Genomic DNA, 13095 nt, shown 5'->3' on the forward strand with positions numbered 1-13095 from the left:
CAACATGGGCGGATGGAGGAAGCTCACTGGCGGGGCCACGTGCTGAGTGCTCGTCACTCCCCGGCCCCTGGGAAGGTCTGAGACTGGGGCCCCCCGCGGCCCTAACCGGGCCCTCCACACGTGCACCGGCCGACCGGCAGGAGAGCCCCCCCCCCTCGCCGGAGCTTGAAAAAGACTCACAGCCGGCGGTGCGAGTTCATTGCCTGAGGTGAAACGGCGAGCCCGCGCACGGCCCGGGGCAGGGCCATGCGGAGCGTGCCATAATGGGCCTCAGAGGCGGAGTTGTGGCAGCCGCCGCTGCCGCTCACAGCCACGGTCGCCAAAAATTCAGTCAGATAAAAACATTTGTCGCCAAAAATTCAGTCAGATAAAAACATTTATCCCCCAAAAATTCACAACGTCCCTTTGTCAGCAGGAAGTAGTCAGATCGAATGCCGACGTCCATTTTCCCTCAAAGAACTGGTCCTAATTATCATAATAAAGGCGCGTCAACCTAGTTACCATTACCTATTGCCTCTGGCAACGGGTGGAATAAAACAATGCTACCTAGATGTTTTTCCATCTGAATAGGGGAGCTGGAGAGATGGCTCAGAGGTTAAGAGCACTGACTGCTCTTCCAAAGGTCATGAGTTCAATTCCCAGTGACAACTGTTTTGGTTATTAGACAAAGAGGGGGTCTACCAGTGACAGCTTCCCCCAGAGAAAGGATTTCTCTTGCATTCTTTACACTTAATTTTTAATTCAAAATTTTGCTGGTACAGGCAAACAAGATTTGCTTTTTGAAGCAGAGACCTACAGGTCTCTAAGTTCAAAACCAGCCTACTTCCAGTACTGATTGTGCTGAATTTTTACACTGAGAGTTTTTAGTACTCTTAAATGTTTATTTGGGAGGAGAGTTTTGTTTATGTTTTTCTAGGAATGCTGACATACATCTGGATGCCAGCGAGACTGACAAGAGAGATAAAGAAGATGACCCAGTGGATGCTGAGTGTCCTGCTGTGGAAGATTCATGCGGAGACAGCAGAGATGACCCTCTGGGCAGTGTCAAGAGCAGCTGTTTCACACCATCGACTTGAGCAGCACCCTGTGCAACCTCTTATCTCTTAACAATTTTCTGACTGACTCTATTTTGCCTTTTCCTTCCTTAGGAATGGGTGGGAGCAGAGATATTCTTGGCATGCTGTGTATAGGTGGAAGAGCTGTATGTCTTTGATTGGTGTGCTACCTGCTAGCCCAAGTGAGGTGGGACAAGGTCTTTGTGGCACAGGCCTTGGCAGCCTTGGTATGTGTATCCTCACCCCAAGTTTGACTCTCAGCTTCAAAGGAGCTCATAGACAATTAGCCATGCATAGCCTTAGTACCCTCTAGGGACCAGATAATCCCACGGTATAGAGGAAGGTATGCATAGGCGGAGGGTGTGCAGACACAGCCCTAGCACTCCCAGGGTAGTGTCCCATTGCACGGGAAGGGTGTGTCTTGCTTTTCTTTTCTTTAATCAGTCCACACATCATGAGGTGGGGACCAGATTGGAAAATAGTTTTGCCTTATTGCTCTTAAAGACATTAATAGGGGGAGCTGTTGGGAGCCACCTGGAGGCACAGGTTGGTCCTGCAGTTTGGAGGTATACCTGGCTTAGCCACGTGGGGCTGAGCACCCTTGCCTGCACCCTTGCTTGCACATGCTCAGAACAGCAGAATGGCATTAACCAATCAGGACAGCGTTCAAGCCTCTCCACTGTTTAAAAGCAGCTGCCTCGGGGCCCAACGCTCTCTCTAAGCTTTCTCTCGTCCCTGCTCTATCTTCCCTTCCCCCAATTTTCCTCAATCAAAGGGCTCCGAATAAAGATGTGACCAGGGAAGGAATTCTCGTTTTTGGTGGCGTTCATTCCTGCTGGTCAGGATGTGCCCCTCATGGAGGGAAGTGGGAGAGGGACGAGGGAGGAAAAGGGAAAGGGTGGGGTGGAGAGGGAGTCAGATTCCAGAACCAGCAAGCAGAAGAATTTCGCAGATTAGACTGCATGGTTCTGGTTTTAGACTCAGAATAGAAGAAAGGTGTTATGGAATCTCCCTCTGTTACTAAGGAAAGCCGCCGAGGTCAGGGATGTGGCAGGGGTTTCCTGGCATCGAGGCTCAGAGGGGCTATTGTGTGACGTTGTGAAGCTGAAGCCTGGACTGTCTTTGAGACCCCAAAATGTTGGAGATGCCAGAGCAATGGGATACCTGCTGAGGGGGAGCTGCTAACAGGGAGTGCAAACAGCCCAAGAGAGCGAAGTGTGTTTCAGTCAACAAAGTTGAAGATCACTTTGATATCAGACATGGGTGGAGATGCAGAGGTGGGAGTTTGCCCAGCTGGTTTTCGGTCTTGCTTTGGTCCAGTATTTCCTCACTATGTTCCCTTCTCTGCATTTTGAAATGGTCTGCCATATTTGTTGGAAGTATGTTGGAAGTATGTGATCTGCTTTTTGATTTGATTTTACAGGTAATTGTAGTTAAGAGATTGCATGATTCTCAGAAGAGACTTTTAAATAAGTTTCAGACTGTGATAGTCTATGGGGACTTTTAAAGTTGGACTGAATGCATTTTTGCATTATGATATAGCTATACACTTTTTGGGGGGGAACCAGAGAGTGGAATGTGGCACTATTAGGAAGTGTAGCTCTGTTGGAGTAGATGTAGTCTCCTTTGTTGGAGGAAGTGTGTCACTGTGGGGGCGGTCTTTGAGGTCTCTCTTGCTCAAGCCACACACAGTGTAGAACACTGTTCCCTTCCTGTTGCCTGTAGCTTTCCTTTTACAGCACCATGTCTGCCTGCCTGCCACCCACCATGATGAGACTAAATGAACTAAACCTCTGAAACTGTAAGCTAGCCCCCCAATTACATGTTTGTCCATATAAGAAAAAAAAGTATGGGGTGGAGAGATGGTTTAGTTATAGGCACTGGCTCCTCTTCCAGAAGACCTGAGTTCAATTCCCAGCACTGGCAGATCAGTTGTCAATCATCTGTAACTCCAATTCTAGGGGAGTATAATACCCTCTTCTGATTATTGTGAGTACCATGTATCATGTGGTACACAGACAAACATACAAACAAAACATGCATCCACATAAAATAAAATTTTAAAAATTAAAATTTATAGAAAAATGAAAGAAATTAGGCAGGCAGGCTAGTAGTCTCTCTAGAGGCTTGAAGAAAATGAACACACTAAGGAAAAGCAAGCACTGTGACGTATGTGTGTCTGTGTGGGGTGTGACACATCCCAGGGACATCTCTGCACCTCTCACATGTAACTGCCACACTAGAGTATAGGTGCCCTTCTGCTGAGGTAGACCTTTGTGGCAGAGACACAGACAAAGTGGCTCATGACTGTAATCCCAGCCCCTCGGGTGGGAAAGCAGGGAAATCTTGAGTTTGGGGTTATCCTCAGCTACGTAGTAAGTTCAAGGCTAGTGTGGGCTATGTGAAGCTTGCTCTTTAAAAAAAAATTACACATGATGTTTAATGTTAAATGTCCACAGACAGGGTCTTGAATCACCTGGGAGATGGTCTGTGGGGGATTATCCTGACTGACGGGACTCCCCTAGTGTTTTCCTTTACGTTTTTTGAGCAAGGGTCTCTCCCTCTGTAACCCTGGCTGACCTGAAACTCATCATGTAGACCAAGATGAACTAGAACTTACAGAAAGCCATTGGTCTTTGCCTCCTTAGTATGGGGATTAACGGTGTGCACCATCATGCCCAGGCTAGGGGAAACCTTATGTTAAGTGTGGATGGTACCATTCTCTGAACTGGAAATTCCCCTTCAATTACTCCAATTACTTTTTAGAAAAAAATTTATTTATTTATTGGGAGTGAGTTCTTTACTTCCATCTTGTTTTTGAGGCAGGGTCTCACACAAGAGACTCCAAATAATTCTGTCTTTGCCTCCCATCTTGCTGTTTAGGGGTGCTAGAATTACAGAGATGAATCATTAGCTTTTATCTAGATTCTTGGGGTCAAACTAAGGGCTCAGGTTAATGATTTTACCTAAGTCACTCCGACTGCCTTCCTGAGGATCTGTAGTCTTTGATGCACAGGTCTTAGATTTCTTTTGTCAAGTCTACCACCAAATATTTAGTTCTTTCTTATGACGGTGTGAAAAAAACTGTCTCCTGGATCTCCTCTTTGGATAGTTCATTGTTAATGTGTGAAAATATGGTTGATTTTAGTCAATCAGTCATTTGCTGAACTAGGCTCTCTCTCCCGCCACCCCTTTTGTAGATTTTTTTTTAATGATTTCTTACAAACATGATTTTTCAACTGCAAATAAAGATAAGCCTATTTGATTTCCAGGCTGTGTAATTTTTACTGTTTTTCCTCACCTTGTTTCACTGGTTAGAATCTGCATTATGCCAGGCATGGTTGTGTGTATGTTTAATGTCCATACACGGGGGCAGTAACAAACAGATCTCTTAGCTGAACACCAGCCTTGTCTGTAGATGTATATTGTATGTTCCAGGACAGCCAGAACAGACAGAGAAACCTTGTCTCCAAAAAACTAATCTCTACTATAATGTTCAATAGGAACAATAGAAATGGACACCCTGTTTTCAGCCTTCAAGGGTTACCTCCGAATAGGATGCTTGCTATGGGTTTTATTACTATACTTTAGTCATTCAAAGTAATTTCCTTCTATTCCTAGGTTTCTGAGAATTTTTATTAGGAACGGAAGGTGTACTTTGTAATGCTTTTACTCAAAATAACGAAATGATCTCAAAGCACAAATTAAACTTTAATGCTATGGCATATTAAGTTGATTGCCTATGTTGAATTTTTCTGAGTCAGGGTCTCGCTGTGTATCCCTGGCTGGCCTGGTATACTCTATGTATCTCAAGTTGGCCTTGTTCTCATAATGGTCCACCAACCTCTGCCTCTGGAGTGCTGGGATTAAAAGCTTAGGCCACCAAACCTGGATAATTTCCTATTTTGAAACTAATCTGGTGCTTATGGAACTATGGTATATAATCTGTTTCTAAAAACAGTAAGGGGTCAGAGAGCTTAGCAGTTAAGACCATATGTTGCTCTTGCAGAGGACCCAGGTTTAATTCCCAAACCCTATCTATATGTCTACATACCATGTGAATGCCAGGTGTGCACAGAGGCCAGAAAAGAGTGTTCAAGTCTCTGGAACTGAGATTCCAGATGGTTGTGAGCGGTGAGAATCAAACCAAGGTCCTCTAGAGGAGCAGCCAAGATTCTCAACCATGAGATGTCTCCCCAGCCCAGCTGGAATCTCGTGCCCACAAATGAACCTCTAAACCCCTCTTATTTCTTTGTAGACATTCGTTGCCAAGTTCTAGGGAAACTACACTAGCTTGCTTGCTAGCTATACATGTATAGAAAAGTACCTTCCTTTGAGAATTCAAGCCTGCGTTGGACTAATTTCTCACACTTTTAATGTAGGAAAGACTTAGGAACTTTAATAGTTTTCTATTAACTGTTAATCATTGTGTGGTGGTTTGAATAAAAATGGTCTCCAAAGGGCCATAGGTTTGATCCCCAGTTGGTGAGGCTGTTTAGGAAAGATTAGGAGGTGTGTGTTGGGATCTATAGATCCTTAGACCCTGAACTTTCTATGACATTTTACCTGCTGGAGGTAAATAACTTGTTTTTCTATGCTTGTAGCTGCTCTAAGCATGAAACCCTCAAGAGTTCCTGATAACGAGGAAGTGGTTTCTGGTGGCTTGCAGTGGAAAATTCTGAGAGCTAGGGCGTGGCCACTAGCCAAGGAGAGCACTATATAAGATGTCCCGGAACACATTAAATTGGCATTCTTGCTTAAAGAGTGACCCGCGTCTCCGTGTGTTCTTTACCCCCCAGACCCTTGCCTGAGGGCAGTTCCAGATGGTGCAGGTACAGGTGTGGACTTGTTGGAGGAGGTGTGTCCCTGGGGACAACTTTGAAGTTTCAAAAGACTCAGGCCATTCCCAGTGTTTCTCTCTCTTCATGACTGTATCTCAAGACATGAGCTCTCAGCTTACTTCTCAGTACCATGCCTGCCTGATGAGATGCTCGTGTTATTTACCATGGACTTATCCATTGAAACTGTAAGCCCCAAAGAAACTTTTTTATAAAGTTGCCTAGGTCAGTCAGGAATGGTACCTCCCTGTACTCCAGAGACAGAGTCAGGAAGGATTCTGTGAGTTCAAGGCCAGCCTGGTCTACACAGCGAGTTCCAGGACAGCCAGGGCTACACAGAGAAACCCTACCTCAAACAAACAAATTTAAAAGTTGCCCAGGTCATGGTGTCTTATCACAGCAACAGGAAAGTAATTCAGTAGCTGGAGGGTTGGTGATTAAGAACACTCAGTCTCCTGGAGGACTGAGCTCAGGCCCCAGCACCGAGACTCCATGTTTCTGGCCTCCACAGGCACCTGCTGCTTCACCAGTAGGCACATATGACACATAATTGAAAGTAATAAAAATAAATACTATAAAAAGAAGAGAATTCAATGATGAAATAGAAAATTAGATCTTAGAAAGACAATACCATTTATAGGAGGTGAGGGGGTCTCCTGTCTTGGAGCTGGATGAGACGGCGGCGTTTTCTCTTCCTTGTCCTGAAATTTAAAGTCATCATCCTCAGACATCTGGAGCCCTGAGAACTTCCGTTCACTGTAGTGCATCTGCTTGAGAGCAAGGACACACATGAGTGGCACAAGATTTTACATTTCTTTTGTCTTTGTTGTTTTGTTGTTGTCGTTTTGGTTTGGTTTGGGTTTGGGTTTTTTGAGACAGGGTTTCTCCTTGTAACACACCTGCCTGTCCTGGAACTTTGTAGACCAAGCTGACCTTTAACTCATAAAGGTCTGCCTGCCTCTGCCTCCCAAATGCTGGGATTAAAGGCGTGCACCATCACCCCCCCCAGATTACACTTCTTTCTTAATACTAGCCTCTTTCAACTCTAAAAATTCTGTCCCTTTTAAAGAAATGCCTAGCATACATTGGATTAGTGTTCTAAGCCTCGGTTACAGTGTGTGTGGCATTATTGTGCTGGGTTAAATCGCGCTGACCTGAGGCCACCATCTGGGGCTTTAGAAATGAGTCACTGTGCCCTTCCTGCCTTCGCCCCTCCTCCCCTCTGATGGCTGCACAGGTTCTGCTCTCTGGAGTCTCTGGGGTCTTACCTGTAGTGTATTTCCGTTCAAGATGTTACGGCTCAGATATTCCATTCGGTTCTTGCCTTGGACACCTGTTCTTTGGCTGTGCCTTCTTCTTGAGTAGCATGCAATCTGGTGTTCTTTAGCCTGCCTTTCTGCTGTTGGGGGAGATTTTCTCTTTACGTGATATTGGCCTGCCTCAATAGGAGTCTCTCTAGATGCCATCTGGTTCTGAACAGACAAATCAGAGACAGACAGCCTTAAGCAATGGCAGCTCCATGTCTGTCTTTCTCTCTGACTCTTGCTCCTCAGGTTCTGTCCATCAGGAGCTTCTAGATTACATCTGATTACACACAGCTCATGAAAGGAGTTTCCTTTACTCCAGCCCTAAGACTCTTCTCTCCAATTGGCTTTATCGCGTGTGTAGAGAGATCCACTGTCCAGGGAGTTCTAGAGAGTTAGTTACCTGGGGAAGAGCAGGGGCCGGTTCTTCTGTGATTGAGGCCTCCAAACCATCTTTGTTGTCCTCATCCTCCGTCTCAGCTTCTGGTTTCAGGGCCTCTGGAGGCCGGTACTGAGACATCCAGTCTAGTTGCACTTGGATGAATCCGCTGGACTTCTCTGAAGAATCCATGAGATTGAATTCACCTTAGAGACACAGAGAAATAAAATTTGTAACATAAATGAAATTAACATAATACAACAGTGTAGTGAGAAAATCATAGGGGAACCCAGTTTCAGAGAGACATGATCAAAAGGTGCTTGGGCAGGAGTGCAGCTTGCCTGCCACCTGTTCAGCTGGTGACTGTGACAGAATCATCTTCCCTGTCACTAGTATGTACTATGCTGTGGCCACCCCCAGAAAGCTACCGCCTATGCAAGTGGTACCAAGAATACAAGCAAAGTGGCTTTTTCCTGAGTGGCAGGTTTCTGCCTGTTCCAAAGCCCTGCTTAGTAGGTGGCTTGCCTCTCCTCTTAGGCAGAAGTGTCTTTTAAAGAACTATGATGCTGGCCAGAGAGAGGCTTCGCATACTCCCAAAGGCACTCAGAGTCATGTAAATATGGTTGGCACTGCCTATCCCGGCTATATGGACCAGTTAGTGAAAATCTGGAAATCACTGCTTCAACCCTCTCCAGACAGAAACCAGAGCCACAACCCCGAGTAAGCAAGGAATGAAGGCAGCAGAGAGCTCAGCTCCAGACCCCTGAGGCTGGCTTGCCCTTGTCTGCCACTGTCATCTCTGATGCTCTGAAAGTGGTTGCTCAGATCTCCAGTTGCACTAAGAAACGAGTCTTTAAACAAGGCGAGTACTAGGCAGCATGGGAGAGTTTGTTGTTGTTGTTCGGTTTGGTTTTGGTTTTTGTGAGGGAAGGTCTTGCCATATTGTTGGGCACCAAAGACACTCCACTTGGAGCTTGTTTTCTTCTTGGCAAAACTGGTCTTTGGACAAAGAAATGCCTAGCCTTTCTGAGATATGAATTCATATAAGACCTTAAAGAAAGCTTAAGAAAAGAAAAAAAAAGAGGCTTCTAGATCAACAAAAATGGGAACCAAGCACACCTTCTTGGTAGCTGTATTTTTTTTTCAGGTAGGCTCTGTTTGCTGGCAGACATGGAGCAGAGGCATGGCTCCTTTAAGAGAGGCTTCCTGACTTAGCATTAGCAGCAAAAAGTGTGTGGCTTCTTTGAGAGACAGCTTCCTGGTTTATATTTGGCTCTTTCAGGAGGCTGAACACTTGAATGGGCAGCATGCTGCAAGTTACTTGGTGGCTTCCGAGAGTTGGGTGGTAAACATGGCTTCCAGAGCTGGCAGTAAATGGACCTCTGCCATGTTGGAAAGCAAGCAGGGTGGAACCCAACAGCCAAAACAGCTGCTCTGCCTGCAACAGTTTACAACGGTGATTGAAAAAGGATTACGGCTGTGCAAGAAAGACAGATTCAGACAGAAATAAACCGCTGGAGGGTCATAGTGTGTCTAAAAACGTACTTGGCTTAAGAAAAAAGAAAACTGGTATAAGCAGTTATAGAAAGAAATAGTTTTAAAATGTAAAGAGACGGTAAAAGTTATATAAAAGAGTACAGACAGTCATAGATTAAAGGAGTAAAGAAAAATAAGCCACATAAAGATGGAATATACACAGAGTCTGGATTATGTACATTATTGTGTTTTCTTTGAATTTTTTGACTGCAGAGAGACATTTGATTCTGGGGGCTGCTAAGTTAAACAAACATAATTTTGACTTCAAAATTTGAGTCTAATATGTTGCTTTGGAAAAGATATTCTGCTTTTGTTTTCACAGATGAGAACCTATGGATTTCTTCCAGGCTAATGTGGTTTGATGAAACAAGATCCCCCCCAAAAGGTCTCCGTGAACCCCAAAAACAACTTCACCCAACAAACAGCAGGAAACAGTTTGGAGAAAACTACACCCAAACTCACAAAATGATTGTTTATAAATGTCTGTTTTCATTTAAAGGGGGATATGATATAGAAATGAATACTTTGCATTGGTATGGATTTTGGTTTATTGATACAAATTTAAGGTCAATTTTGTCATATGTATATTTCTGCTCTTGTTTAAAGTATTATGTTTATACAGCTCATTTTTAAAATAAAATGTATAATTAAAATTGCAGATTAATAGGTAGTCATTTATAATAGTCAAACTTGTAGTCATGTTAGTTAGGTTTTCTAGATATACAGAGATATATTTCAGTTATATAATCTTCAACACTTCAAAGAATATGGCATTTAAAATGCTTTAAGAACTTAGACTTTTTAAAAAATATTTATTTATTTATTAATTATGTATACAATATTCTGTCCGTGTGTATGCCTGCAGGCCAGAAGAGGGCACCAGACCCCATTACAGATGGTTGTGAGCCACCATGTGGTTGCTGGGAATTGAACTCAGGACCTTTGGAAGAGCAGGCAATGCTCTTAACCTCTGAGCCATCTCTCCAGCCCAAGGACTTAGACTTTTCTTGAGAATGAGCTACATCTGCTCCTGGCAGCATGAATTTACTTCTGAGATGATGGGCATTGAAGAAACTCCTTTTGGAGTTTATTGTTATCGTGGCAAGATTAGCCATTTGGACAAGAAACTGCTCTTGCCTGGACTGTTTGCTGTATGAACTGTATGCAGGACCCACAGAAATGCTGCTGAACTTGTCTAAAGGTGAAACAACCTTTCAAGCGTTCTGCTTCATGAAAAAGTCTGCCAGATACTATGGGCTTGTAGGCTGAAGATTGGATGCCCCAACGTTACAGAAGAACTTTGGGTGACTGTCCAGGTAGTGAGATGTCTCGGTCAATTCTAGAATTTTGGAAGTTGCTCACAATGTACTTCCTGTTTACTTAGGTAATATTATATTCTTCTAGGGTCTTTGAAGAGTTGAAGACAGTTATAATTTTTCTTAGTTATGCTAAGAGATAAATTAGATATAAAACTTTAGACTCACAAAGAAATATTATAACTGTAATTCTTGATAACTGTTTTGTTATATGCAATTTTACTATATTAAAGTTAAAACCTTCCTTTTTATTTAAACAGAAAAGGGGAAATGATGTAGTATTTCCCTCTGTATGCTGTGAATATGTTTTACTACCATTGGTCAATAAAGAAGCTGCTTTGGCCTATGGCAGGGCAGAATAAAGTCAGACAGGAAATTTGAACAGAGATACAGAGAGAAAGTAGGAGGAGTCAGGGAGATGCCATTTAGCTGCTGAAGAAGACAGACACCAGAACCTTCCTGGTAGGCCACAATCTCGTGGTGATACACAGATTAATAGAAATGGGTTAATTTAAGATATAGGAATTAGTTAAAAAGAGCCTGAGCTAATGGGCCAAGCAGCGTTGTAGTATAGTTTCTGTGTGATTATCTGGGTCTGGGCAGCCGGGAACTAATGAGCAGTCTCTGTCTACACTAGAGAGCCCCCCATGGCCTGGGGCTCACTATGTAGACCAGGCTGTGCTTCGCCTCCCAAGTGCTGGGATTAATGGCAAAGGTTTTCAGAGGCTGCGGGTTGACTGAGCAGCTAGAAGGAGCTAAAGAGCAAGGCAGTTGTAAATCTTTTGTTCTGTTGCTCTTGATAATGTCCCAGAATCCTTTCAGATCTTAAGAGAGACTGTTCTGGCCCAGCACATCTCGGCAGGAAAAGGCGCTTGCCACACAAGTCTAAGAACCTGAATTCAGTCTCCAGAACTCAAGTAAAGATGGAAGAAAGGAAAGAACTGACCCTGCAAAGTTGTCCCCTGGCCTCCAAGTACAAATGGTGGCTCGCTCATTCATAGAGTCACATCATGCACACACACACACATAACCAAGATAATTACTTTTTAAATGGAAGAGCGACTGTTCTAAGTGAGCAGAGAAAGTCTAGTGAGGATGGGGGTGGTGCAGAGAGAGCGCTGAGGGGCGACGCCCACCTTTGATGGGTTTGTTTTGTGCAAGAGGCAGCAAGGGCACGTGAGCCCTGCCAAGATAGGAGCCGGGCTCTGAGTCCTCATCATCGAAGACGTATATAGACAGGGCTTCCCGCCTCAGATACCGGTCCAGGTCAGAGGTCACACGCACTGGGAACAGAGCCTGGTCTGCAAAGTGTGGACTGTCGCTGGCTGGGATGATGGTGGTGTCATGGTCAGGAAAGGTGAAGAAGCAATACATGACATACGGGCTGGGCTGAGTTTCCAGCCATCGGCTCCGGAGACCGCAGCATCTGGTGATTTCAATCCGCAGTTCGTTCCGAAGTGTCCGAGTCTCGGATCTGGACTGGAAAGATGTTGATCTTGGACTCAGGGCAGCCTGAGCCACCGCTATAGGCGAGAACAGTGACCTAGAAACCTAATCTGCCAGGTAATGAGGACGTCTGATGACCATGGTCTGCATGGCCCTGGCTGGCTCTGGTAAGCTGCACGATAGAGAGATGGGAGCAAGCTTTGATCCCAGTTCCCACACAGTAGGAAAAGAGGAACGACTCCTGCGTATAGTCCTGCAACCTCTACATGCACACCGTGGCATGTACAAACACAATAAATAATTTATGTTGTTTATTCATTTTAACTGAATATTAGATTTTATTCCATAGAAAGTTAGTGAAGCTATGGCAGTGAGAACTAAAGCTTAGAGAGGACAGTGATGACCAAAACGGCAGAAACCCAACAGGCTCCCTGGGGAACAGGGCTGCAAGCTACAGTAATCGCAACACTAGCTATGCTTAGAGTGAAAAGAATATTTGAAAGTTAATGATCCCCAAATTTCCAGCTCTAGTGAAGACTGACATACAGGACAGGAAGGTCACCAACTCGCTAAAATGAAGGAAGAGGGAGCTGCCAGGCCAGACACCTAGAAACAGGCTGACAAGTGGAACTGACCTTGAAGTCAGTGTGGAGTAGGAGCTCTGGATGGGAAAACTGAATCTGAGTTTTGCTGCTGGACACCAGTATCTGAAGGCATAGCCCTCTGAGATCGCCTTCATTTCGGTGCCAATCACCAAATGTAATAAAAATTACACCTCCATAAAGAGAATGATAGAGAAAAGCAGATTTGTTCACAACAAAGAAAAGTATCTAACCATGGGCAGGAATTCATTTCTGCTCACATTTAACGATGGGAAGAATCTGGACAGACTTTGCTATAGCAGCTTTCACATTCACAAGCACTCGTAGGGAACAGGAAAGCAAGACCTCTCGAGGGGCTGCCTGGCTGATGACCTGAGATGCCTGGCTGATGACCTGAGATGCATAAGTACATCTTTTTTCTCACCTCATCCTTCCAGGCCTTCCAAGCTCCAAGCGCATTGACTGACAGGTAGGCCTGGGCTTTCTTTTGCTTATTGCAGGCCTGGAGTCTGGATTTTAGCGGCAAACGCAGCCTCATCCAGTACTCTAACACCCCCAAGTCTTCTCCACCAGCTCCTGAATGACAAAAGCGTGAAAGGCATGGAAAACAGAGTGTAGT

The 13095-nt window shown here is 44.6% G+C and overlaps 1 protein-coding gene and 1 pseudogene across 4 annotated transcripts in view; one reads left to right on the plus strand and one right to left on the minus strand.

Moving 5' to 3' along the window:
- The window catches only part of Rpgrip1 (RPGR interacting protein 1), a 32432-nt gene that overhangs the window by 11089 nt on the left and 8248 nt on the right, over positions 1-13095 (minus strand). For 2 of the 4 annotated variants that reach the window (XM_087911869.1, XM_087911867.1), the window contains exons 5-7: positions 7601-7782; positions 7162-7365; positions 6525-6663 (exon numbers count right to left, since the gene is read on the minus strand). In XM_087911869.1, coding sequence (XP_087767995.1) covers positions 6525-6663; positions 7162-7365; positions 7601-7782 — 525 coding nt within the window. Of the gene's footprint in view, positions 1-6524; positions 6664-7161; positions 7366-7600; positions 7783-11564; positions 11908-12900; positions 13053-13095 lie in introns of all 4 variants that reach the window. The other 2 variants (XM_087911870.1, XM_087911868.1) reach the window with 2 other exon arrangements.
- Positions 12-222, plus strand: LOC148120074 (Nuclear RNase P; annotated as a pseudogene).

Source organism: Myodes glareolus, chromosome 12 (genome assembly GCF_982192425.1).
Source record: "Myodes glareolus chromosome 12, mMyoGla1.1, whole genome shotgun sequence".
Classification (NCBI taxonomy): domain Eukaryota; kingdom Metazoa; phylum Chordata; class Mammalia; order Rodentia; family Cricetidae; genus Myodes; species Myodes glareolus.